We start from the raw sequence: 24390 nt of genomic DNA, 5'->3' as shown, positions 1-24390 counted from the left end.
CCATGAGATGGTCAAGTTCAGGATCCTGACACAAGGAAGAAAGGAGAGCAGCAGAATACGAACCCTGGACTTCAGAAAAGCAGGCTTTGACAACCTCAGGGAACTAATGGGCAGGATCCCCTGGGAGAATAACATGAGGGGGAAAGGAGTCCAGGAGAGCTGGCTGTATTTTAAAGAATCCTTATTGAGGTTACAGCGACAAACCATCCCGATGTGTAGAAAGATTAGTAAATATGGCAGGCGACCAGCTTGGCTTAACAGTGAAATCCTTGCTGATCTTAAACACAAAAAACAAGCTCAGAAGAAGTGGAAGACTGGACAGATGACCAGGGAGGAATATAAAAATATTGCTCAGGCATGCAGAAGTGAAATCAGGAAGGCCAAATCACACTTGGAGTTGCAGCTAGCAAGAGATGTTAAGAGTAACAAGAAGGGTTTCTTCAGGTATGTTAGCAACAAGAAGAAAGTCAAGGAAAGTGTGGAGGCACTGAATGAGGGAAGCAACCTAGTGGCAGAGGATGTGGAAAAAGCTAATGTACTCAATGCTTTTTTTGCCTCTGTCTTCACGAACAAGGTCAGCTCCTAGACTACTGCACTGGGCAGCACAGCATGGGGAGAAGGTGACCAGCCCTCAATGGAGAAAGAAGTGGTTTGGGACTATTTAAAAAAGCTGGACTAGCACAAGTCCATGGGGCCGGATGCACTGCACCTGAGAGTGCTAAAGGAGTTGGCGGATGTGATTGCAGAGCCATTGGCCATCATCTTTGAAAACTCATGACAATCGGGGAAGATCCCAGACAACTGGAAAAAGGCTAATGTAGTGCCCATCTTTAAAAAAGGGAAGGAGGAGGATCTGGGAAACTGCAGGCCAGTCAGCCTGACTTCAGTCCCTGGCAAAATCATGGAGCAGGTCCTCAAAGCATCAATCCTGAAGCACTTAGAGGAGAGAAAAGTGATCAGGAACAGTCAGCATGGATTCAACAAGGGCAAGTCATGCCTGACTAATCTAATTGCCTTCTATGATGAGATAACTGGCTCTGTGGATATGGGGAAAGCAATGGACTCGTTATTCCTTGACTTTAGCAAAGCTTATGACACTGTCTCCCACAGTATTCTTGCCAGCAAGTTAAAGATGTATGGGCTGGATGAATGGACTATAAGGTGGATAGAAAGCTGGCTAAATTGTCGGGCTCAACGAGTAGTGATCAATGGCTCCATGTCTAGTTGGCAGCCGGTATCAAGCGGAGTGCCCCAAGGGTCAGTCCTGAGGCTGGTTTTGTTCAATATCTTCATTAATGATCTGGAGGATGGTGTGGATTGCACCCTCAGCAAGTTTGCAGATGATACTAAACTGGGGGGAGAGGTAAATACGCTGGAGGGTAGGGATAGGATACAGAGAGCCCTAGACAAATTAGAGGATTGGGCCAAAAGAAATCTGATGAGGTTCAACAAGGACCAGTGCAGGGTCCTGCACTTAGGACGGAAGAATCCAATGCACCACTACAGACTAGGGACCGAATGGCTAGGGAGCAGTTCTGCGGAAAAGGACCTAGGGGTTACAGTGGAAGAGAAGCTGGATATGAGTCAGCAGTGTGCCCTTGTTGCCAAGAAGGCCAATGGCATTTTGGGATGTATATGTAGGGGCATAGCCAGCAGATCGAGGGACGTGATCGTCCCCCTCTATTCGACATTGGTGAGGTCTCATCTGGAGTGCTGTGTCCAGTTTTGGGCCCCACACTACAAGAAGGATGTGGAAAAATTGGAAAGCATCCAGCAGAGGACAACAAAAATGATTAGGGGACTGGAACACACGACTTATGAGAAAAGGCTGAGGGAACTGGGATTGTTTAGTCTGCGGAAGAGAAGAATGAGGGGGGATTTGATAGCTGCTTTCAACTGCCTGAAAGGGGGTTCCAAAGAGGGTGGATCTAGACTGTTCTCAGTGGTAGCAGATGACAGAACGAGGAGTAAAGGTCTCAAGTTGCAGTGGGGGAGGTTTAGGTTGGATATTAGGAAAAACTTTTTCACTAGGAGGGTGGTGAAGCACTGGGATGCATTACCTAGGGAAGTGGTGGAATCTCCTTCCTTTGAAGTTTTTAAGGTCAGGCTTGACAAAGACCTGGCTGTGATGATTTAGTTGGGGATTGATCCTGCTTTGAGCAGGGTGTTAGACTAGATGACCTCCTGAGGTCCCTTCCAACCCTGATATTCTATGATTCTATGATACCACTGGTCCTTAAGACCTTCAAGTGCACAAAAGATGCAGATGATTCCAGGTGCAGTTCTCCTCAACACAGAAGGTCCATTCTACTGGCGGGATTGTCTCCCCTCCACTGATCTTAAAGGCAAACCTGAAGAAACCACTTAGATACATACAGATAATTCCCGATGTTTGCACCTCTCCTAATATCAATTTAAAGCTCTCCTGTGCAGCCTCATGACCATCTTGTGAATATTTACCAAGTCCTGGGCACAGTTATTGCTAATCTTAATAGCAAAGGAATACCTTTATATCTGTTCTAAGGTGGCATCCACATTCAGGATGTGGATTTCTGTAGTACGCTACTGTCATAAATATAAAGGGAAGGCTAACCACCTGATTTAAATGTAAAGGGTTAAGAAGCTAAAGATAACCTCGCTGGCACCTGACCAAAATGACCAATGAGGAGACGAGATACTTTCAAAGCTGGAAGGGGGGAACAAAGGGTTCTCTCTGTCTGTGTGTGTTGCTTTTGCCGGGACCAGAGCAGGAATGCAGGTCAGAACTCCTGAAAAAAGTCAGTAAGCAATCTAGTTAGGTATGCGTTAGATTCTGTTTTGTTTAAATGGCTGATAAAATAAGTTGTGCTGAATGGAATGGATATTCCTGTTTTTGTGTCTTTTTGTAACTTAAGATTTAGCCTAGAAGGATTCTGTATGTTTTGAATCTGATTACTCTGTAAGGTATTTACCATCCTGATTGTACAGAAGTGATTCTTTTACTTTTTCTTTAATTAAAATTCTTCTTTTAAGAACCTGATTGCTTATTCCTTGTTCTTAAGATCCAAGGGTCTGGGTCTGTGTTCACCTATGCAAATTGGTGAGGATTTTTATCGAGCCTTCCCCAGGAAAGTGGGTGTAGGGCTTGGGGGGAAAGACGTTTCCAAGTGGGCTCTTTCCTGGTTATATTTGTTAGACGGTTGGTGTTGGCAGCAATAAAGTCCAGGGACAAAAGGTAAAATAGTTTGTACCTTGGGAAAGTTTTAACGTAAGCTGGTAAAAATAAGCTTAGGGGGGTTTTCATGCAGGTCCCCTCATCTGTACCCTAGAGTTCAGAGTGGGGAAGGAACCTTGACAGCTACAGACCATGGAAACCACACTGAGAGCCCTGCAGAAAATAGGTCTTTCATGAACATCCAAAATAATAAATTGTCTCTTAGCTATCTTTTCCATATGGGGAGTGATCATAAACGGGTCAGAAGACATCACATCTCTGACAGCAGATACAAGAGACAACAGACATTTATAGCCTTAAGGAATTACAAAGTCTCGTTAGCATTGTAGCTAGTCATGTTAAATTGCTGTTGTGGGCAAGATGATAAATAAGATCCCTCCTCATATATCAGCCTCTCCAAATGTGCAAAACACACAACCAGAATGGCAGAGTATTGCTAGGTGTTGAGAAAATTTAGGACTTCCTACACTGATGTACTTCCCAGGAATTATTCAATCAGATAAAAAAAGAGAACTAACAACCAATACCAGCATTGAGTGGAAGGTAGATTCTGCTTTACAATAGGCCAAAAGATTGCCATCAGTGAAGAAAAATAATGCTCTTTAAACTTACTTGAATTTCAAGTGATCCAGTTGACCTTCTACAACCACAGTCCTTGCTGGAGGATCAGTATATCCTTGTGATGTCGTCATCACCACAGTGGCCTACATCAACAGGCAATGTGCCAAAAAGACATCCAAGGATTTAATGAGGTGGCAGTACTTCTGTTCTAATGGGCAGAGGAAGGTGTGATATCCGTTGAAGTGATGCACTTAGAGCATGCTAAATGACACCTAGTTAAATCATAAGAGACTTTCCTTATGTAGTTGAAGTGTCCTTGCAACCGTCTGCTGAATAACATTCTCCCTTCATCGTGCCTGGAATGGCAGACAACCACAAGGCGGAAGTGTTCTAGGAGAAAAGGCCAGAGAACAGGGACATCAGATGCTCTATAATTGGACAGGTCAGAGGATCTGCTATATATCTTATCTTCCATAACACTTCCAAAGAGTCAAGGTGGGAGAGCCAGGGTCTTTCTGGTTCCATCTGCATCAGACACATTGGTGCTTCCATCTCATACTGTAAATGACTTGCCCTTTAACATAACTAGACCTGCTTCCTCAAGGAACAGTCAACCACAGCAATCAAATTAAACTTGAATCTAGCACTGTGATTGTTGAACAGAATGAGACGAGTGTCTATTCTAAAAAAAGTCATCAGTTCCTTACTTGCTGCTCAACTGGATCCTTTTTAAAAGATCTACTTAACCAACTGATACAGATAAGTGGAGTGGGCTAAATGGTAATCTATACAGTTGATCTTTCAGTTCCTTTAGCACCTTATGGGTTTACACTTCGATTTTACGATGAATCCTGTCCTGGCTGGTGGAGTGGCCACTGATAGACCAGTCACATGTACCACAATTTCCCAAAGCAGCAGCAAAGAGAAAGCTTCCCTAAAGTTTTAGTGCCTGATTTGGAGTCCCAGTTTAGTGCAACCCTTCAAACCATTTTGCTCAGTTGCCCTGATTTTGTATTATTTAATCTGATGGAGTCCAGAGTCCACAGTTGGGTTTGGATCCCTATTCTGCAAGATGCACAGATACATAGGAAGACATGGCCCCTCCCCCAAAGAGGAGTGTACAGTCTAATTTAAGACAAGATGCACCAGTGGTGAGTGAAACAGAAAAGACTTGGATATATTATAAAAGTTACCTTCAGAAATTAAGAATTGTATGCAAGTAATTTTCTCACTTGAGAACTTCCTCAGTTTTTGGAAGCGTGTATTGATTTGTTTGCACTCAGTTCACCTAAAGGTCTGTCTCAGTATACTGTCTGGCAGCTTTTAAAGCTACATTCATATAGTCATTCATTCAAGACTCAAGGAAAATATCTCATTTATTTTACAAGAAATTTAAAGCTTTTGAAATTAAGCATTTCTTCTGTCAACAATTTAATTAATAACTTTTTTGTTAGCGCAACTGTGTCCATTAAGATATCAAATTGTCATTTTTTCAGAGAACTGGGTTTTCAGTTTAACATCCAGAATTAAATAACACATTTGAGATTTTTAGAATCCTGACAGATTGAGACAGAGAAATCCTATTAAAATCTAACTTGCTTAGTCTTTAAAAAATCCCAGTCTACAACGCCAATATAGGATATGTTCTAGCCAACCTGTGTTAGGGCTAAAATGACTCTCACTCTCATCAAGATATTGTAGTATACAATGCAATAAATATTTATCACCTAATTTCATTATGAAACATGGTGTCCACCAGCTCTGTGCCTTTGATTATTCTCATGGAAACTCTCTCTCTCTTTCCATCTCTTTCTATTTGAAACCGCCAAAATCCATGTATTCAGAATGAGTAATAACTGTGTGTTTGCATGTGTATTTTCATCCAAGGATTCAAAATTCCTTACAGATAATTAAGCCTCACAACTCCTCTATGTTAAATATCAAAACCATTTTACAAATAAGATTCGTTAAGAGATGCTTCCTAGGGTTTCACAGCCACATCAGTTGTAAATCTAGGTACAGTGAATCCAGGAGTTCTGCTTCTAAGTCTTATGCTCTAGCCAGTAAGCACTTCCTGCAGTAATGCATCACAAAATTGAAATCAATAATTATATTCAGGGAGAGTTAGACATCAAAAAGAATCTGTGTCTTAATCATTTAAAAACAGCTGAAGCTGCTAGAATCTTCTGACTTATTTTTCTGTAGATATCAGTGATGTTTAAATGCAAGCTTCCATGGTTTTATACTTAGTTTAAAATCTTGAGTTTTGTCCATATGGATTAGAATGTGTTCATTCACTCTTTTTAAGGGTGCTTTGCTGTGGTGGCAAAGCTTGTAAATTCCATATGCAGAATATCTTAGATTCAGGATACTTGCATGCTGAGTTACGGGTAGGTATATGAGAGCCTATGCAATTTGAGATCCAGTGTTTGGATGGGTGAGGAGAAAGAAACATTAGAATTAACCCAGAACTGTACTCTAATATAGGTACAGGTTGAAAAGACGTGTTTTTGTGGTGGTGTGGTTTTTCCTCTTGGTAAAAATTCATGCATAAATTCTGCCCCAAACCATAGTTAACAGTGTTAATGTTGAGAAATCAAGCATAGAAAAATCAGTACATTCAAAACGCCAAGTTTGTTTTGTTCCCATTGGTAACACTGCATGTTATGCAGTATTTTGTAGTCTTTTTCCTATTAAAATGTAAAGCTTTATATATCTATTTTTTAACATATGCTATAAAAACTTGTGGTGTGACAGGTAAGGTTGCTACCATGTTAAACTTTTAGATTTTCATGGCCCTAAACATTGCATTAATCCTGGATGGTTTTTAATTTAATTTACTATTATGTGTAAGTGTTTTGGGGCTTCCACACATCTACTCATACTTGCTCTTCTTCCTCAATTTTTAATTTTGTATATGTTTAGTTTTCATGTTGTTCATTACTGATTTACTAAGATCTCTGTGTTCTGGCACTACTAGGGGACTGTCGGTATTCCCAAACTGATTTCCTTTCATGCACTCCAACATTCTTTCTTCTCCCTTGCACAAGAATAGTTTTTTCTGTCACACCTGCACACACAATGAGTTATGGCACACTCTCTTAATAATCTTTTAGGTTGTACAGGGTCTCCTATGTAGCTTGAACTCTAGAAACTCTCTAATGGATAATATAAACTCTACATGGTCCCTGATGGAGTTTAGAAATAGCTGAACTTGGAATCATGGCAAACATTTTCCCTGCAACACCTCACATGGTCCTTGTCCCCTAACCACACAAACAGCAACCTTGCCATCACACCAGCACACAACCTGCATCAGTGTACTCGCTCCTGAGGCACTTTTAAGCTCACCTTAAATCTAGAACCTTAAATCAGGTACACCTTATATCTAGAACATTGTGGGCACTACCATAAACAATTAAGAGTATTGAATTAGAGTGTGTTGGAGTCCACATGCTTTACCATACACTTAATCAGCATTTCTTAAAAGTGTGGAGAGGGACACAAAGGACTAATTGCTGGGGATAATGCACAGGTATGGCACCCAAACAACCATAACTCTGCCCTATAGGGACACAATGAAGGGGGGGAAATGTAATGTCTTCAGAAATCATTCCAACCTAATCTGGGACCACAAATGAAGACGTGCCTTAATCATACAATTATTGCATGGTATTACTTTGGAGTAGCACAAAGCAATCAGAGCATACTGTCCAGTTAAGCTCTTTTTTTGCAGTTGCTTTGCATTGCCAGAGGAGCACAGAGAAGCTGGAGTGTGTATTTGAATTTCCTATCAGTCCTCAAATTTCTCCTCCCTTTTGCACTCTAACTTCCCTTGCACAGAAGCAAAGATTCCTGGTTTGGCTGCTCCTGTTGCTACTGGATGGCTCCTCTTTGCAGTTATCTCCCAAGCCCACAAAGTGGGAGGGAGGCACAACCCAAGTCCATATGTCCCTAGAGTGCGGGGTGAACTCACCAGCATGGTTTTGGATCCAAAGAGTTGCTGGAGGGGAAGGGGTGACCTTGGCTGTGCCCCCTTTTACCGTCTCCCTTCCCAGTGCAGCAGTCCTTGCTTTGGATGCTTCTGCACCTACTAGCTGGAGTTGCAACAATCCAGCCATTCCTCTTTGGTTACATAGCCAAAATTCTTATCCAAGTATTCATAGTTCACATCTTTACTACAACGGCCTCTTCATTTTTGGCCTTTACTATTGCAGCCTTGGTCCCGTCTAGGCTTTTCAGATTGTTACTGCTAAAATCATCTTGGCTCATTGTTCTGATTATGTGAATGCTCTTTTTGAGTCTCTCCACTGGCTTCCCCTTCAACTCTACATCAAATGCAAACTTCTTGTCTTTATCTTTTCATTACTTAGTCAAAGCTTCTGCTACCTGATCTAGTAACGTATCATAACGTTGATCCCTACCTTTGTTTCACCAGTATTTCCAACCTTTACTGCCCATCAGTCAACTTCTCCTGTAAACACTCCATGCTTTCGCTGCATTCTGCCCCTAAGCATAGGAAAAACTCCCTGATAAAATCCAAACAAACACTACCCTATACTCCTTCAAATCCCTCCTTAAGACTCACCTCTGTCACCATGTCTACAAAACCCAGCCTGGTGATCATGGGTAGACAGGTGACAAGCTGTGACTACTCTTCTTTTCCTTTTCTTCTCCATTCCTTCTTACCTGTATTGTATTTTTTTAACAGGGTGTACATGTAACTAAGAAAGTTGTATTAATTCTTCACCAGTTTCATTTGCGTGTATATTGTATCCTCATCTTTTGTCTGTTTGTATCTATAGACTGTAAGCTCTTCAGCACAGTGATCATCTCTTTTCTGACTGTACAGCACACTGTAATCTCAGTCCTAATTCAAATTGGGACCTCTGTGTGCTAGCATAATAATAAATATTTAATAATAAAACTTAGGCTCCTTTGAAAATCCCAAACTAAATAGGTGGTGAAAGAAGGAAGGCAGAAGGGGATTAATGAACGCAGATGGGATAAGGAAGGAAGAGTGCAGAGAAAATATTAAGAGAATGTGACATATGGAGAGGACAGGCAGAATGTGAAGTGACACTGAAGTGAAGAGATGGGTGACAGGGGTTGGAGGAAGTAGCCAGTCAGACGAGACCATAGAGTCTTTGGTTGGAAGAAATGAGCTCACTAATGTAATGGACCCAGCTAGGCTTAGGTTGTTGTTGTTGTTTTTTTTTAAAAGGATATTTTGTAAACTGGACTATCCAAGCATGTTCTCTCCATCACAGAAAAAAATTAACGTCTATGCTGGAGTATTTTTAATCAAAAATACTACTTCATAGAGGAAATTTGAAGAGGAATTAGAAGTGGGTATAATGGAAATAGATATGGGATGACTACAACTATGAAACTTTGACTCTTTTCTGCATCAGAGGCAGCTGCATTATTATTATTATTATTATCACATACACCCTTAGTGCTAGGTAGCTCACAGTACAAATAAGAAATGGTCCCTTTCCTAGAGAACTTAAAATATTTTAAAAGGCTTGAATATGCCCCAGTGAGGGAAATTCACAAACTGTTTTCCAAGATCTGGAACTGTGGCATGTATTAGCTATCAAATATTGTTGACGCATCAGATATTTTTGTGGGGAACAGTAAATGTGGCATTGGGCTTTTACATGTTTATTATTCTAGGATATCTGGATGTGAAGCTTATTTTCTCTGGCAAATTTTGTAAATTCCAAAACATCTCTGGATGAATCATGGTATAAAGTTTGGAAGAAGGGTATAAATTGCATTAAGCTTGATTTTGGATATATCTTAACAGTTTGAACAATAATTTACTGAGATGTTACAGTTGATTAAGAACTATTAGGTCATTTTGTGCAGCCTTCTTGAATATATTCAAGTTCATTGTCCAGATTTAAAAAGCTTGAATGATCTAGCTCCCACTATTACCCTGGGGTAATAGATATTTTTCCCACTGGTACTACACCTCAGCTTTCCTTTGTTGAGATTAATCCCATTACAACTGCTATCGGAGACTAATTCTCTCATTTTTTTAATATTTGTATATTCAGGTATTTGTAAAATTCAGTATATTTTTAATCATAAATTAGTGAAGAAAAGGCTCCTTGTTCTACTACCACTGCATTTGTTCTTTCGGGATCTATAGAAATATAAATATATTATAATATTTCAGGTTTCAGAGTAGCCCCCCACCCCCGCTCTCCTGCTGGTAATAGCTCATCTTAAGTGATCACTCTGATTACAGTGTGTATGGTAACACCCATTGTTTCATGTTCTCTATGTATATAAATCTCCCCACTGTATTTTCCACTGAATGCGTCCGATGAAGTGAACTGTAGCTCACGAAAGCTTATGCTCAAATAAATTTGTTTTTCTCTAAGGTGCCACAAGTACTCCTTATAATATTTCAGAATATGCAGTCATATTGTGGCCTGTTCTCCATTCTGGTCTGGTGTAAGGGAATAAAAGGGGCATAAGACACCCCATGTGGGGGAGAACCATACCTCTGCTGCTTGTTCAGAGTCACTATCTCCCACCATCATGCTTGACTTCAACCCCCAATATGCCTGGATGCGTCGTTACGCCAGTGTGTCTTGGAGCATATGCTGTGACAGGTATAGATGAGTTGCACTTTATTCCCTTCCCAAAGGCAACAGGGAGACTGGGATGGATATTGACTCTTTGAGCTGCAATTTCCTTCCTGCACTGATTTAGGGGCAGCACAAACTGACAATCTCTAAATCTTAATGAAAAGTAAATACAGAAATTGTAAATATATAGGATGAAAAGATCTTAGGAAAGTTACCAATACAGACACACGTGTTAGGAACAGAAAATCATGTTATAGTAAGAAAAGCATGATGCTTACATATCAAATTAAAATTTTTAATTTTTACTTACCATTCTGTTCCTCTAATCTTTGTTAATCCTTCTTTATTTTGATATCCATTACTGTAAAAAGTTTGTTTCTAAGCATACATGTATGCTTTTTTCCTAGTGTGTTTTTTTAATTAGTGTTTATTTTATCTTTGTAAAATAAACTGTCAGTGTACCCAAGATCTGGCATCTCTGTTATATCCTGGAAAAATAGTTTTCAAATAAGAAATAATAAGCTTAATGGTGGGGGCATCCATTCACTAATCTCAAGTTTATGCTAATGTTTGATTGAGAAGGTGAATGTAATCATTTACGTTTTAATATTCTGTCTTGAAGAATGGGATTGTTGTTTCAAGTGTTCAAAGTGTATGTGAACTCCATCTTTCTTACCCACTACAACAGCTACCCTTAAAACTTAGGTCGGGAGATACTTCACCTTTTTGTATGCTTCAGTAAATAGAACACTAGAGACACAGGCAACAAATCTTTTATGAAATACATGGGTTGATACCACAGTTCCTCAAATACACTTGCCTCTTGAGCTTCTGCAAAAAACCTTTTCTAAAGCATGTTATTTTCTACTGCATATGCAAATTAAATCTCTAAAGACCATTATTACAATAACTATTCGATTTAATTTTACTAAAGGAAAAAGCTAGGAGTTAAGCTTAAAAATTGAATTTTACAGCAAGACAGATCTAGAGTTAAGGCTAAAATTCCATGCTAACATTTCCATGTCACTTACATTTTACAAGTCTAGAGTTTTGTTATGATATACTTTTTTTTAAATTATGGCACACTTAGTATGTATGGAAATATTTCCTTGGTTTTGTGGCTTTATGTTAGATAGTTCAGGCTACTTTGACTCAGTGGAGCAAAATTCATCCTTGATGTAACTTCAGTGAAGTTAAGCATGGAGTTATACCATGAATGCATCTGGCCCATTGTTTTTAAAGGCATAATTCTTGCCCTTCACAATTTTGAAAGCATTATTAATAAAGGATCTTTCTTATAGAAGTGTGGGAGTTGACATGCCAAACTCCTCTTCTGTTTTTATAAATAGATTATATATGGATAAAATTTTCAATCCATAATTAATTATTAGAATCTCATATAATCCTAGTCATGTCATTCTGTAATACTGATCAGTTAAAAAGTTCATATTATGCATGTTAGGTTATACGAAAAAACCACCATTACTGAGTTGAGTTATAATATTTTTTTTGCATAGATAAAAGGAAAAATAATTCCAATAAAAGCACTGAAAACTGCCTTTAAAAATGTAACTTATTTTATTTTTGTAATTGGAATTTTCAAAGGTGAATCTCCCACATATTCTCTTTAGTTTCAGTTAAGAACAGTTTAATTATTGCTACACAAAAATGCCATATTACAATTCTAAATCATGCGTGTAAATTTATAATTATAAAAATCTCAAATTGAAACACAATTAAGATAGTTATTATTATTGTATCATCCTTTGTTTTTATAATAAACTATAAACCCTGCTGTCTGTCCCACAAATACTTGGTTATCAGTTTTTCAAAATGCATGTTTAAATCCTAAAACATTTCATTTTTACTCTTTAAAAAAATTATGTAAACCTTTTGAAAAAATGTTTCAAAATTAAATACCATTCTCATATAAGACATGTTTAGGAGAATGTATTTTAGCAGTGAAATACAATATATTTAGCAGAGTAGAGACACATCATTTGAAATGCTTGTTTTGCTTGTTTTTATCTTTGCTAATCTTTTCCATTGAATCTATGCTGCTTCTGTGCCACTGTTTTCCACTATAGAAACTCCATCCCGCTGCCTTGCTTCTCGTGAGCGCATTTACAAAAGTAGTGATGTAGCTGGGCCTGCCTCTGCTATTTCATCTCTGTCTCACAAACTAAAGGGTGGGTATGCATGCAAACACAGACAGGTTGTTCAAATTTTACATTAGAAAATGGTTTTTCTCCTTCCATTCATTTTCATTCCATTCACTTGATAAAACACTTTTTCAAAATGAATGTTAAAGTTTGATATGTATGAGTGTTCATATAATAGAACAACTCACTGTTGCTTATTTAATTGTAATTGTTTCATAACTTGTATGTTGAAGATGGAGTGTTAGTTTACAACCAGTTAAGATACTATAAACCAGACTACTGTCATACATGTATGAATATTTAGACAACAAACTAGTGAAATTTTGGAGGACAGGGAGAGATTCATTTTCATGTTACTTATTTTTTCATTAGTTTATTTATAGACTAACATTTAATACAGTATTAATTAACTATTCCATTTTTGTGCTGGTTGAGTTCAAAATGGTGACACATTTGTGGAAGTAATTGTGTTACCCTGTACATCACAAGTGTTGCGATCATTGAAATCAGTGGGATTAATCACATGAGCAAGGGAATTGCTGTATAAGGCCAAGGAAAGAGGAGGTATTCTAGATTTATTTATTCATGATTACTCAGTAGCTTGCCAGCATTGTTTATAAATGCCATCCTGTAAAATAGACTCACTACATCCATTCATAGAAAACAATATATGGACAAATTACTTTCTTCTTGTGATCTACACTATTCAGCCTTGTAGACATGTATTTTTACATACATTTATAAAAAGCAATTACATAGATAATCAGATTGCCAATCAGATAATGGATTGGCAATGAATTGGAGTAAATATAACCAATTACACTGTCTGCATCAAAACAAAAAAGATGAATTAGTAGACGAGTTGTCACATGTATTTATTCTCAACTGACCTTAATAATATGGCAACCTCCAACTTGAGCCTGACTTTTTTGCAACATATCTGGAACATGCTTCTTATCCTAATTTACTTGTGTAGTTTCAATTACTTTCTATATGTCCTTTTTGTCCTTTAAGCATAGAAGAAAAATAAATAAGTAGCCAAGAGACCATCCTGCAAGTTCCATAGTTGTAGTCAGTCTAACATATGTAAAACTAATAAATAATAATTTTGTTGTGACTTTGATAAGCTTAGCTATGGTAAACTTAGCTAATAATGTTTTGTATTCTAGCTTCCAAGTAAACAAATTACTTTCCCTTATTGGTTGTTAGTGGAGGTTGTGAACTCAAATTCTCCATACGGTATAGTAGTGCTTTTGCTCTCTAGGTAATTTCACAAGAAGTGCATTTTCTATTAAATACTTTCTTGTGCATGTTTTAAAAGCATGCTCATGTATATATTTGTGCACCCTTTGCAAAGGAGTTTCAAGTAATCAGTGGTTGCATTATAATTGCAAAAAAATCCTTTTTATCAGCTCTGTTGACACTTTGGGATGTTAACAGAAGCACCTGGTTGAATTCTATTTTTGTGTTCAATTCTGTGTCTTTTAATTTGTATTGTAATGGGTATCAGTTATAAAATGTAGTAATAATTTCACTATAAAATGTACCATACAGGTGACAGAGTGAATTTCACAGCCACTGCTAGACCAGTTTCTCCAGCAGGAAAATCGGATATATCAAAACACAGGGCTGAGAGCAAGTCACCCAAACCTGATGGACGTGTGATCAGAACTGTTGCTGACCAGAAAAAAACAAGGAATACAGAAGGCTTATCTGCCAGTGAGTCTCTTATGTTGAAATCAGATGCTGCAAAGTTGAGGTCAGATTCTCATAGCAGATCATTATCTCCAAACCATAACACTTTGCAGACACTAAAATCTGATGGGAGGACAACTTCTGGTCTAAGAGCTGAATCTCCAGGACCAGGAACACGGTCTTCCTCACCAAAGCCAAAGCCACTCACAGCAGGAAGATCCAGCACTTCTGGTGCTAGTTCACCACGATCATCATCTCCGCACGATAAGACTCTACCTCAAAAAGCCTCAGTCCCTGTAAAAACAAAGCTTGATCCTCCTCGGGAACGATCCAAATCAGACTCTTACACACTAGATCCAGACACACTTCGCAAAAAGAAAGTACCGCTAACAGAGCCATTAAGGGGACGGTCCACTTCACCCAAACCAAAAATTCTATCAAAAGATGCAAAACCTGTGACTGAAACTGAAAATAGAGCTCCTTCCCCTCACGTTGTACAAGAAAACCTTCACAGTGAAGTTGTTGAAGTTTGCACTTCAAGTACTTTAAAGACAAATAGCATTACAGATAGCACATGTGAAGATAGCACAGAATTCAAAATTGTGGATGATAGTTCTAATAAAATTCATTTTAGCATAGGAAAAGCACCACTGAAAGATGAGCAAGATATGAGAGCTTCTCCAAAAGTAAGCCGTAAGTGTGCTAGTAGGCACACAAGACCCAAAAAGGAAAAATCTGGCTTACTTTTCAAAGGAGATGGATCCAAATCCATAGAGCCAGCCAAGCAAGCAATGTCGCCATCTGTTGCAGAATGTGCCAGAGCTGTCTTTGCTTCGTTCCTGTGGCATGAAGGAATAGTCCATGATGCTATGGCTTGTTCATCTTTTTTGAAGTTTAATCCAGAGCTTACCAAAGAGCATGCACCAATAAGAAACAGTCTTAATCAACAACCTACAGAGGAAAAAGAAACCAAGTTGAAAAATAGACACTCATTGGAAATATCATCTGCTCTTAATATGTTTAACATTGCACCTCATGGTCCAGACATATCTAAAATGGGCAGCATCAACAAAAACAAGGTCCTGTCTATGCTTAAAGAACCACCTCTGCATGAGAAATGTGAGGATGGAAAAACTGAAATTACCTCTTTTGAAACAACTAGTCATTATACTATGAAATCTAAATCTCCTCTTCCCTTAACACTGCAGCATTTGGTAGCTTTCTGGGAAGATATTTCTTTAGCAACTATCAAAGCAGCATCCCAGAATATGATTTTCCCAAGTCCTGGTTCCTGTGCAGTATTAAAGAAGAAAGAAAGCGACAAAGATAACAAGAAAACCAAAAAGGAAAAAAAGAAAAAAGAAAAAGCTGAGGCTAGACCAAGGGGAAATCTTTTTGGTGAGATGGCCCAGCTTGCAGTGGGAGGACCTGAGAAAGATACCATCTGTGAACTATGTGGAGAATCCCATCCATATCCAGTGACTTACCACATGAGACAAGCTCATCCAGGTAAGACTTTTTCTTCCCCCCCATAACTCAGTCCTCAATCAAAGTTTATTTTTACATAATTTGTATTTTGACAGTCATTATTGTTATGAAAGTAAATCAGGCCTCCTTAGCCATAGTGGGAATTGTTTTAATTAAAAGAATAAAGAAATTGAAGACCTTGATTCAGCAAGGGATTAAGCATGCATGTAGTTTTAACCACTCATGTTTAAAGTTACAGGTATATTTAAGAGCCTTGCTGAATCAGGATCTAAAAGCAGTTAAAAAGCTGAATTTACAGTACCTATTTGGAAACACAATTTTTAATCTAAAATCTTAGTTTTGTGACTATGTAGGGAAAATGAGAGGAGATAAAAAATAAAAGCCTAACTTTAGTAGGAGCTCTAGGTTGCAAAACATTGCCATTATAACTCCATGTTTTCAGTCACTGATAACTTTCTGAAACTTTAGACTAAAATTTTTCAGACCTGTTCTCTGGACAAGAGTGAAGATTCTTGGCAACTTTGAGCAAAAACTGTTCAGCCTCTTGCAAATGGGAGGAAAAGTGGGGGGGAATGTTTACTTTTGCCACTATTTTTGTTGTTTTTGTCAAGCAGCACTTGTTCTAAAATGCGGTTGTGGGGAGAGGGTGGGTAGAAGGTTGAAATTTGACAGAGAAATAGTTGTCTGTGTGAAGTATCCTGGAGTGCTCCGATGAAACTTTTCATTGGAACAGGTTACAGGGGTTTGAAAACTGCGCCTTGTAAGTGAAGGAAGGCTATGTCACACATGCATGCCTGGCTTACTTGACTTCATAGTGAACATGCTTCTATCCTAAGATGTGTCTGAAGGAGAGAGGACTCCCTAGACGTCCTGTTTCATTCACTATGATCACCAAGGGAATCACCTACACATCTTTACATGTGCATGCTATTTCAAACTAGGACTCTACAAAAAGCAGCATGGGCATTTTAAAAAAAAATTTAGTTTCTGATAGAACACCCTTTAAATAATACATTCTGAACTTTAAAAGAAATCCTTTTCTTGAAAATACAGATTTTTCCTTCATTTTTATAAGTGCCTTCTCACGAAGGGAGAAACTGGCCATACGCAAAGACACATGCACTACACAAAGTCAACAAACTGAAAATACTGTTTTTTTGCTAACTTGCTTCAGTTACAGTAATCTTGGGTTCTCCAGTAGCTATAGTATGTACATAATTTTCACACAGAAAAGTAATTTTTTTAAAGTTGAAAATGTCCCTTTATTTTCTGAAATTTCCTAACTTTTAAGAGCTTAATTTTTCAACCTTAAAGTTTTATTACATCTAGGGTTGGATTTTTGTTGTTTAGAATTCCTTAGATGTTTATTTTAAAGCAGAAGTCTGCAACCGTCGGCACGCGGCCCATCAGGGTAATCCACTGGCAGGCCGCAAGATATTTTGTTTACGTTGATTGTCTGCAGGCATGGCCCTCCGCAGCTCCCACTGACCGCAATTCACTGTTCCCGGCCAATGGGAGCTGCAGGAAGCAAAAATATAGAATCCAGTTGAAATTTGTGCTCCCTCTTTTAGCTGTGCAGCAGTTAGCATACATTCCATGCACTTCCCTGAATATGACTGATACCCTTTGAACACAAAAAGAAACAAAGCTTAAAAATGTATTTGCAAATTTGAAGAGGGACGAAGTTATCAGCAGGGTGGTAGCACCACCTATCATGAAGGTTGCATGACATTTCTTATTTTCAGATTTATGAGCCTTTGGGATCGGGGACTGTCTTCCAGTGTGTCTGCACAGTCCCTTGACTTTTGGGCACTACTGTAATATAAATAAGTAATAAAGAATGTAATTCTCAAGCTTTTAAAAAGCTGTTCTCATCAACAGACTTTAAAAAGCAAAAACTTTCCAAGCATTGGACACCACCCATTTTCTTTCAGAATATAGCTTTCAAGGAATGCAGAGAGAATAAAACCAAGCTAACTGAAAGAAAATGAGTCTTCTCCTTCCTATTTTACAGATAGGAAAAGAAGCATTAATTGTTATTCCTAAAAGTAAAGTTATTATTTATGGATCTTGTCTTCATTATTTCAAGGTTGTGGCCGGTATGCAGGTGGTCAAGGTTATAATAGCATTGGACACTTCTGTGGAGGATGGGCTGGTAATTGTGGTGATGGTGGTATAGGAGGAAGCACTTGGTATCTGGTTTGTGATCGATGCAGAGAAAAATACCTCCGTGAAAAGCAAGCAGCAGCAAGAGAGAAGGTATATTTATTTGTTTCTCCAGTATTAGTATTAATAGTTCAGGTATATCTTGATAATTTTAGAATTTCAGGATATTTCAATGTCATGAAATGTTTGCTTGTATTAAAAGTATTTTAATGTACTGTGATTAAAAAAAAAATGAACACTTCTGGTTTTGTACTTAAGATCCAATTTATTCCTTGTGGGGGAAGGAGGAGAAGTCATAACTGATTAGCTGTTATTAATCCAAATTATTTTATAGTGTATTTACTTATTTTCAGATTCAAATTTGTAAATTAGTTTAGTTTTATGCTAACATATTTGAATATAGAAACTAATATCTTGCAAGCAATGTATGCAAATGTCTTTGAATAAGTCATTATCTGGCAAATAACATGCTGTCATTGTACAGTTGGTTAAATGTCAATTTAAGCAGATAGTCTCCTCCTTGAATAATTGTTTTAGGTGATTCTAAGGCAAATTCTTATGCTCATTGAATCTCGAGGATATGTCCCTGCCATATGCCAATGTTGCAGTCTCACTAGAAATAACTGTGATTTGCTGTCCTGGACCAAGCTGTACCCTATAGCCTATATCTGAGCAACTGGCTGCTCTGAGCTGGTTCAGAAGCTTCAGCCAATGCATCAGTGAAAGACAGTAAGGCTTATTTGGGAAGGCAGGGGTTAGTGATAAACAAGAAGAGCTCCTTCAGTCCCACACGAAACCTCATGTATCTGAAGAATTCACAATACTAAATGGGCATTTCTTGTGTAGGACTCTATGAGTAAGCTGCAGATCCACATCAGAACTTTTAATTCATCACTCAAAGAGCACAGTATAGAACTGCCAGCAGGTGCTAGGGTCAATGGCAGTGAGCTTCAATTTAGTGCCCTGAATATGCTTCTACCTTGCACTCTCTTTAACGTGTCTTCCTGTTATCGGAAGTGGAGTGAAGAGAGAACCTCAAAGAGCCTGCAAATATCTTCAAGACTCATGGAGTTAATAGCTAACTGAGGAAGATTTCAATAAACCATCCTCTGGGGTGGAATTTTTTTGTAACATTGCTGCAGTGTTCATCACTGATTCAAAAGAAGTCTTCCATAAACAAGCTAGAGTGCAAGATTGTGAGGATCTCACTATGTTACGCTTCCAGAGAAAGCTAATATATTCATCCATAAAAATTCAGTTGGACATTGCCACGATCTGTAATATACATCTGTCACCAGAGACACACAAAAAGTCAAGATATGTTCAGAGAAACAGACCTGTTGATGGCTTAAGCCAAAAAGAACCCTACCAGTCAGTTGGCAATCACAGTCTGAGGATGAGAACCAGCACACCTGACTGAATGAGTAGAATGCAGTTAAGTTTAGAGGCAAGAGCAACAGGGTAATGTTGTGGTGGGCATGTGCTATAGATCACCGGATCAGAAGGATGAAGTAGACGAGATTTCTTCGGACAGCTAACTGAAGTTTCCAGATCACAGGCCCTGGTTCTAATGGGAGACTTTAATCATCCTGACATCTGCTGGAAGAGCAATACAGCAATGCACAGACAATCAGGAAGTTTTTGGAGAGTGTTGGAGACAACTTTCTGGTACAAGTGCTGGAGCAACTGACTGGGGTCGTGCTCCTCTTGATCTGCTGCTTACAAACAGGGAAGAATTGGCAGGAGAAGTAGAAGTGGGTGGCAACCTAGGCAGCAGTGACCGTGAGATGGTTGAGTTCAGGATCCTCACAAAAGGAAGAAAGGAGAGTAGCAAAGTACAGACCCTGGACTTCAGAAAAGCAGACTTAGACTCCCTTCGGGAACTGATGGGCAGGATCCCCTGGGAAGCTAATATGGGGGGCAAGGAGTCCAGGAGAGCTGGCTGTATTTTAAAGAAACCTTGTTAAGGGCACAGGAACAAACCATCCCAGAGTGCAGAAAGAATAGCAAATATGGCAGGCGATCAACTTGGCTTAACAGTGAAATCTTCGGTGAGCTTAAACTCAAAAAGGAAGCTTACAAGAAGTGGAAATTTGGACAGATGACTAGGGAGGTGTATAAAAATATTGCTAGAGCATGCAGGGGTGTAATTAGGAAGGTCAAGGCACAACTGGAGTTGCAGCTGGCAAGGGATGTGAAGGGTAACAAGAAGGGTTTCTACAGGTATGTTCGCAACAAGAAGAGGGTCACAGAAAATGTGGGACCTTACTGAATGGGGGAGGCAACATAGTGACAGATGATGTGGAAAAAGCTGACATACTCAATGCTTTTTTTTTGCCTTGATCTTCACAGACATGGTCATCTCCCAGACTGCTGCACTGGGTATCACAGTACGGGGAGGAGGTGACCAGCCCTCAGTGGTGAAAGAACAGGTTAAAGGCTATTTAGAAAAGCTGGACGTACAGAAGTCCATGGGTCCAGATCTAATGCATCCAAAGGTGCTGAGGGAGTTGGTTGATGTGATTGTAGAGCCACTGGCCATTATCTTTGAAAAATTGTGGCAATTGGGGGAGGTCCTGGACAATTGGAAAAAGGCAAATATAGTGCCCATATTTTAAAAAGGGAAGAAAGAGAACCCAGGGAACTATAGGCCAGTCAGCCTCACTTCAGTCCCTGGCAAAATCATGGAGCAGGTCCTCAAAGCATCAATCCTGAAGCACTTAGAGGAGAGGAAAGTGATCAGGAACAGTCAGCATGGATTCAACAAGGGCAAGTCATGCCTGACTAATCTAATTGCCTTCTATGATGAGATAACTGGCTCTGTGGATATGGGGAAAGCAATGGACTTGTTATTCCTTGACTTTAGCAAAGGTTTTGATACGGTCTCCCACAGTATTCTTGCCCGCAAGATAAAAAAGTATGGATTGGATAAATGGACTATAAGGTGGGTAGAAAACTGGCTATATTGTCAGGCTCAACAGGTAGTGATCAACGGCTTGATGTCTGTTTGGCAGCCGGTATCAAGCGGAGTGCCCCAGGGGTCGGTCCTGGGGCTGGTTTTGTTCAACATCTGTGTCAGTGATCTGGAGGATGGCGTGGATTGCACCCTCAGCAAGTTTGCAGATGATTCTAAACTGGGGGGAGAGGTAGGTACGCTGGAGGGTAGGGATAGGATACAAAGGGACCTAGATAAATTAGAGGATTGGGCCAAAAGAAATCTGATGAGGTTCAACAAGGACAAGTGCAGAGTCCTGCACTTAGGACAGAAGAATCCCATGCACCGCTACAGGCTGGGGACAGACTGGCTAAGCAGCAGTTCTGCAGAAAAGGAGCTGGGGATTACAGTGGATGAGAAACTGGATATGAGTCAGCAGTGTGCCCTCATTGCCAAGAAGGCCAACAGCATATTGGGCTGTATTAGTAGGAGCATTGCCAGCAGATCGAAGAGAGTGATTATTCCCCTCTATTCAGCACTGGTGAGGCCACACCTAGAGTATTGTGGCCAGTTTTGGTACCCCCACTACAGAAGGGATGTGGACAAATTGGAGAGACTCCAGCGGAGGGCAACAAAAATTATTAGGGGGCTGGGGCACATGACTTAAGAGGAGAGGCTGAGGGAACTGGGGTTATTTAGTCTGCAGAAAAGAAGAGTTAGAGGGGATTTGATAGCAGCCTTCAACTCCCTGAAGGGGGGTTCCAAAGAGGATGGAGCTAGGCTATTCTTAGTGGTGGCAGATGACAGAACAAGAAGTAATGGTCTTAAGTTGGAATGGGGGAGGTCTAGCTTGGATATTAGGGAACACTATTTCACTTGGAGGGTGGTGGAATCTCCATCCTTAAAGGTTTTTAAGGCCTGGCTTGACAAAGCCTTGGCTGGGATGATTTAGTTGGTGTTGGTCCTGCTTTGAGCAGGGGATTGGACTTGATGACCTCCTGAGGTCTCTTCCAACCCTAATATCCTATGATTCTAGGAATCAGGAGAATGAAATCTCATTATACCCAGGAAAAAAATACTTCAGGTTCTAGAAAACAGGAGCAGGCAGAACAAATTTTCTTGAATGTCAGTAGACATCAGCCAAATGGATATTCCCCTCCCACCCCAGCCCATGATCAGCATAGTCCTGTAGAAGGTCTTCCAAATCAAGAGGAGCTTTTTTTCTTATAACTCCAAACTGACTGAGAAGACCCTGGAACTGGTGAACATGTCCATGTCCACCCCCATTCAGGCTCCTGTTTATTCTGAACCTGTGCATGCAAGATCCTTAATTCATGTGACATCCAGTACAGTTGGTAGTCATGACTTTGCTATTGAGTGTACAAGACCGAAGAAGACTGGCTTTTCAGATGCTTTGGAAGATCCCAAGCATATTATCTGTCATAGAAGATCAAAAAGGGGGGGAAATTATCCTTATCTGTTAATTTTCCTTCATTAAAGCCTTTTTATACCAGTCCCATCCACCTCCTTGTAAGATATGAGTGCCTAACTCATTGTTAAGAACTTTGATACAGAGTCACTGACAAACTGAAACTATGTTTAACATTTTTTTAATGGTTATTGATGAATTGGTTAGGTTCCTACTTGGTACTGCTTCTGAAATATTCAACTGCAAGCTTAGATAGCTAGACCCTTATATGGGAAGATATTGCATTATTTAAATTCTTGTTCTTCATCGGGTGGTTTGTAAGGTCTATAATCGAAGTATACGGCCTGATATAGAAAATCTTGAAGAAAGAATATTAATAGGAAAGGAAACTTTTTCCCTAGCCTTGTCTGATGTATCGTTTTTGTTTCGTTTGTAACCCTCCTCTGTGTTTTGTCATTTAAGTGCGATGTGAATAAAATTGCTAACAAAAAATTACATTCAAAGAATGTTAAGGTTTCAAAGTCAAGCACTCACACGTAAGAAATGCCAGAATTAAGTTTACTGATGCGAGTGGTTTGGAATTGGGGGACAGAGATTTTATAATCAAAAGTGACCACTAATTTGGGATGCCCAGTTTGGTATGCATAAAGTCTAATTTTTCAGACTACTTAGAATTATATAGCCTTAATATCTTCAATACATAGTTCACATTGACTAGTTGCAGCTGAGAGTGCACTCTGCAAATCAGACCGGCGGGCCTCACATTGGGAACCCAGAAAATGAGCATGTTAAGTGGCCACCTGTGAAAAGTTTGGTTTAAGTGACTTGCCTAGCATCACAAAGGAACTCTGTGACAGAAACAGGGATAGAATTCAGTTCTCCAGGGCATTTAACTGCCTTAGCCTTGAAACCATCTTTTCTCTTCTTGTATCCTCTGCTTCATTCATTACAAGCCTTCCAATTTCTTGAATGAATGAGGAAAGGGGTCTTACAGAAACAACGGTGTCCTTTGCTACACAACCCTTATTCATTCCCAAAGCATGGTCTATGCTATGCACTGAACAAGGCAGGAGCCCTATGGAAAAATTGTTATGTGAACATGTGTGTCAAAGTGGGAATTTTCTGTAACATTTTTATGAATCCTAAGCATGTGTCAGTTTCCCTCTGTGTTGCATAGCTACTAAGGGTATGTCTATGCTATGGAATTAGGTCGAATTTATAGAAGTCGATTTTTTAGGAAGCGATTTTATACAGTCGATTGTGTGTGTCCCCACTAAGTACATTAAGTCGGCAGAGTGCGTCCACAGTACCGTGGCTAGCATTGGCTTTCGGAGTGTTGCACTGTGTGTAGCTATGCTACAGTTCCCGCAGTCTCTACCGCCCATTGGAATTCTGGGTTCAGCTCCCAATACCTGATGGGGCAAAAACATTGTCGCGGATGGTTTTGGGTACATGTCGTCAGTCGCCCCTCCCTCCATGAAAGCAAAAGCAGACAATCGTTTTGCACCATTTTTCCGTGCGGACGCCCTACTGCTTTCAGCAGATGGTGCAGTAGGACTGCTAACCATAATCATCGAACCACCACTTCCGCTGCAACTCTGCTCTTCTGCTCTCCTGGTGCCATGAATCCACTTCGCAGGTCCTCTATATGACCATCATCATCCACCACTTCCTCTGCAACTCTGCTGTCCTGCTCTTGTTTCGCCATACCACGGCAAGCGTGCAGCCCCATCAGCTCAGCTCACCGACACCGCCACTGTTGTGTCCTGGTGCTGCTGGCAGCAGACGGTGCAATAGGTCTGCAAAACTGATCATCCAACCACTGCTTCCGCTGCAGCTCTGCTCTCATGAATCGACCTCACAGGTCCTCTCGTCGTTCTCTATAAATATCTATTCTCGTGGCATCCATCGTCAGCCACCGCTTCCACGCAACTCTGCTCTCCTGCAGACGCCATACCACGGCAAGCATGGAGCCCGCTCAGATCACCGCAGCAATTATGAGCATTGTAAACACCTCACACATTATCCTGCAGTATGTTCAGAACCAGAACCTGCACAGGCAGGCAAGAAGGCAACAGCAGCACAGTGACAAGAGGGATGAGGACATGGACACAGACTTCTCTCAAAGTACGGGC

The 24390-nt window shown here is 39.8% G+C and overlaps 1 protein-coding gene across 1 annotated transcript in view; it reads left to right on the top strand.

Annotated features, from left to right (window-relative positions):
* MYCBP2 (MYC binding protein 2) overlaps positions 1-24390 on the top strand; it is a 412169-nt gene that overhangs the window by 322744 nt on the left and 65035 nt on the right. The window contains exons 58-60 of the mRNA XM_084646996.1: positions 12468-12569; positions 14097-15746; positions 17815-17984. Of these exons, the coding sequence (XP_084503122.1) occupies positions 12468-12569; positions 14097-15746; positions 17815-17984 (1922 nt within the window). The remainder of the gene's footprint in view (positions 1-12467; positions 12570-14096; positions 15747-17814; positions 17985-24390) is intronic.

Source organism: Lepidochelys olivacea, assembly GCF_965140295.1.
Source record: "Lepidochelys olivacea isolate rLepOli2 genome assembly, chromosome: 1".
NCBI lineage: Eukaryota > Metazoa > Chordata > Testudines > Cheloniidae > Lepidochelys > Lepidochelys olivacea.
Note: the sequence above shows the minus strand (reverse complement) of the source record. Positions and strands in the feature narration are given on the sequence as shown.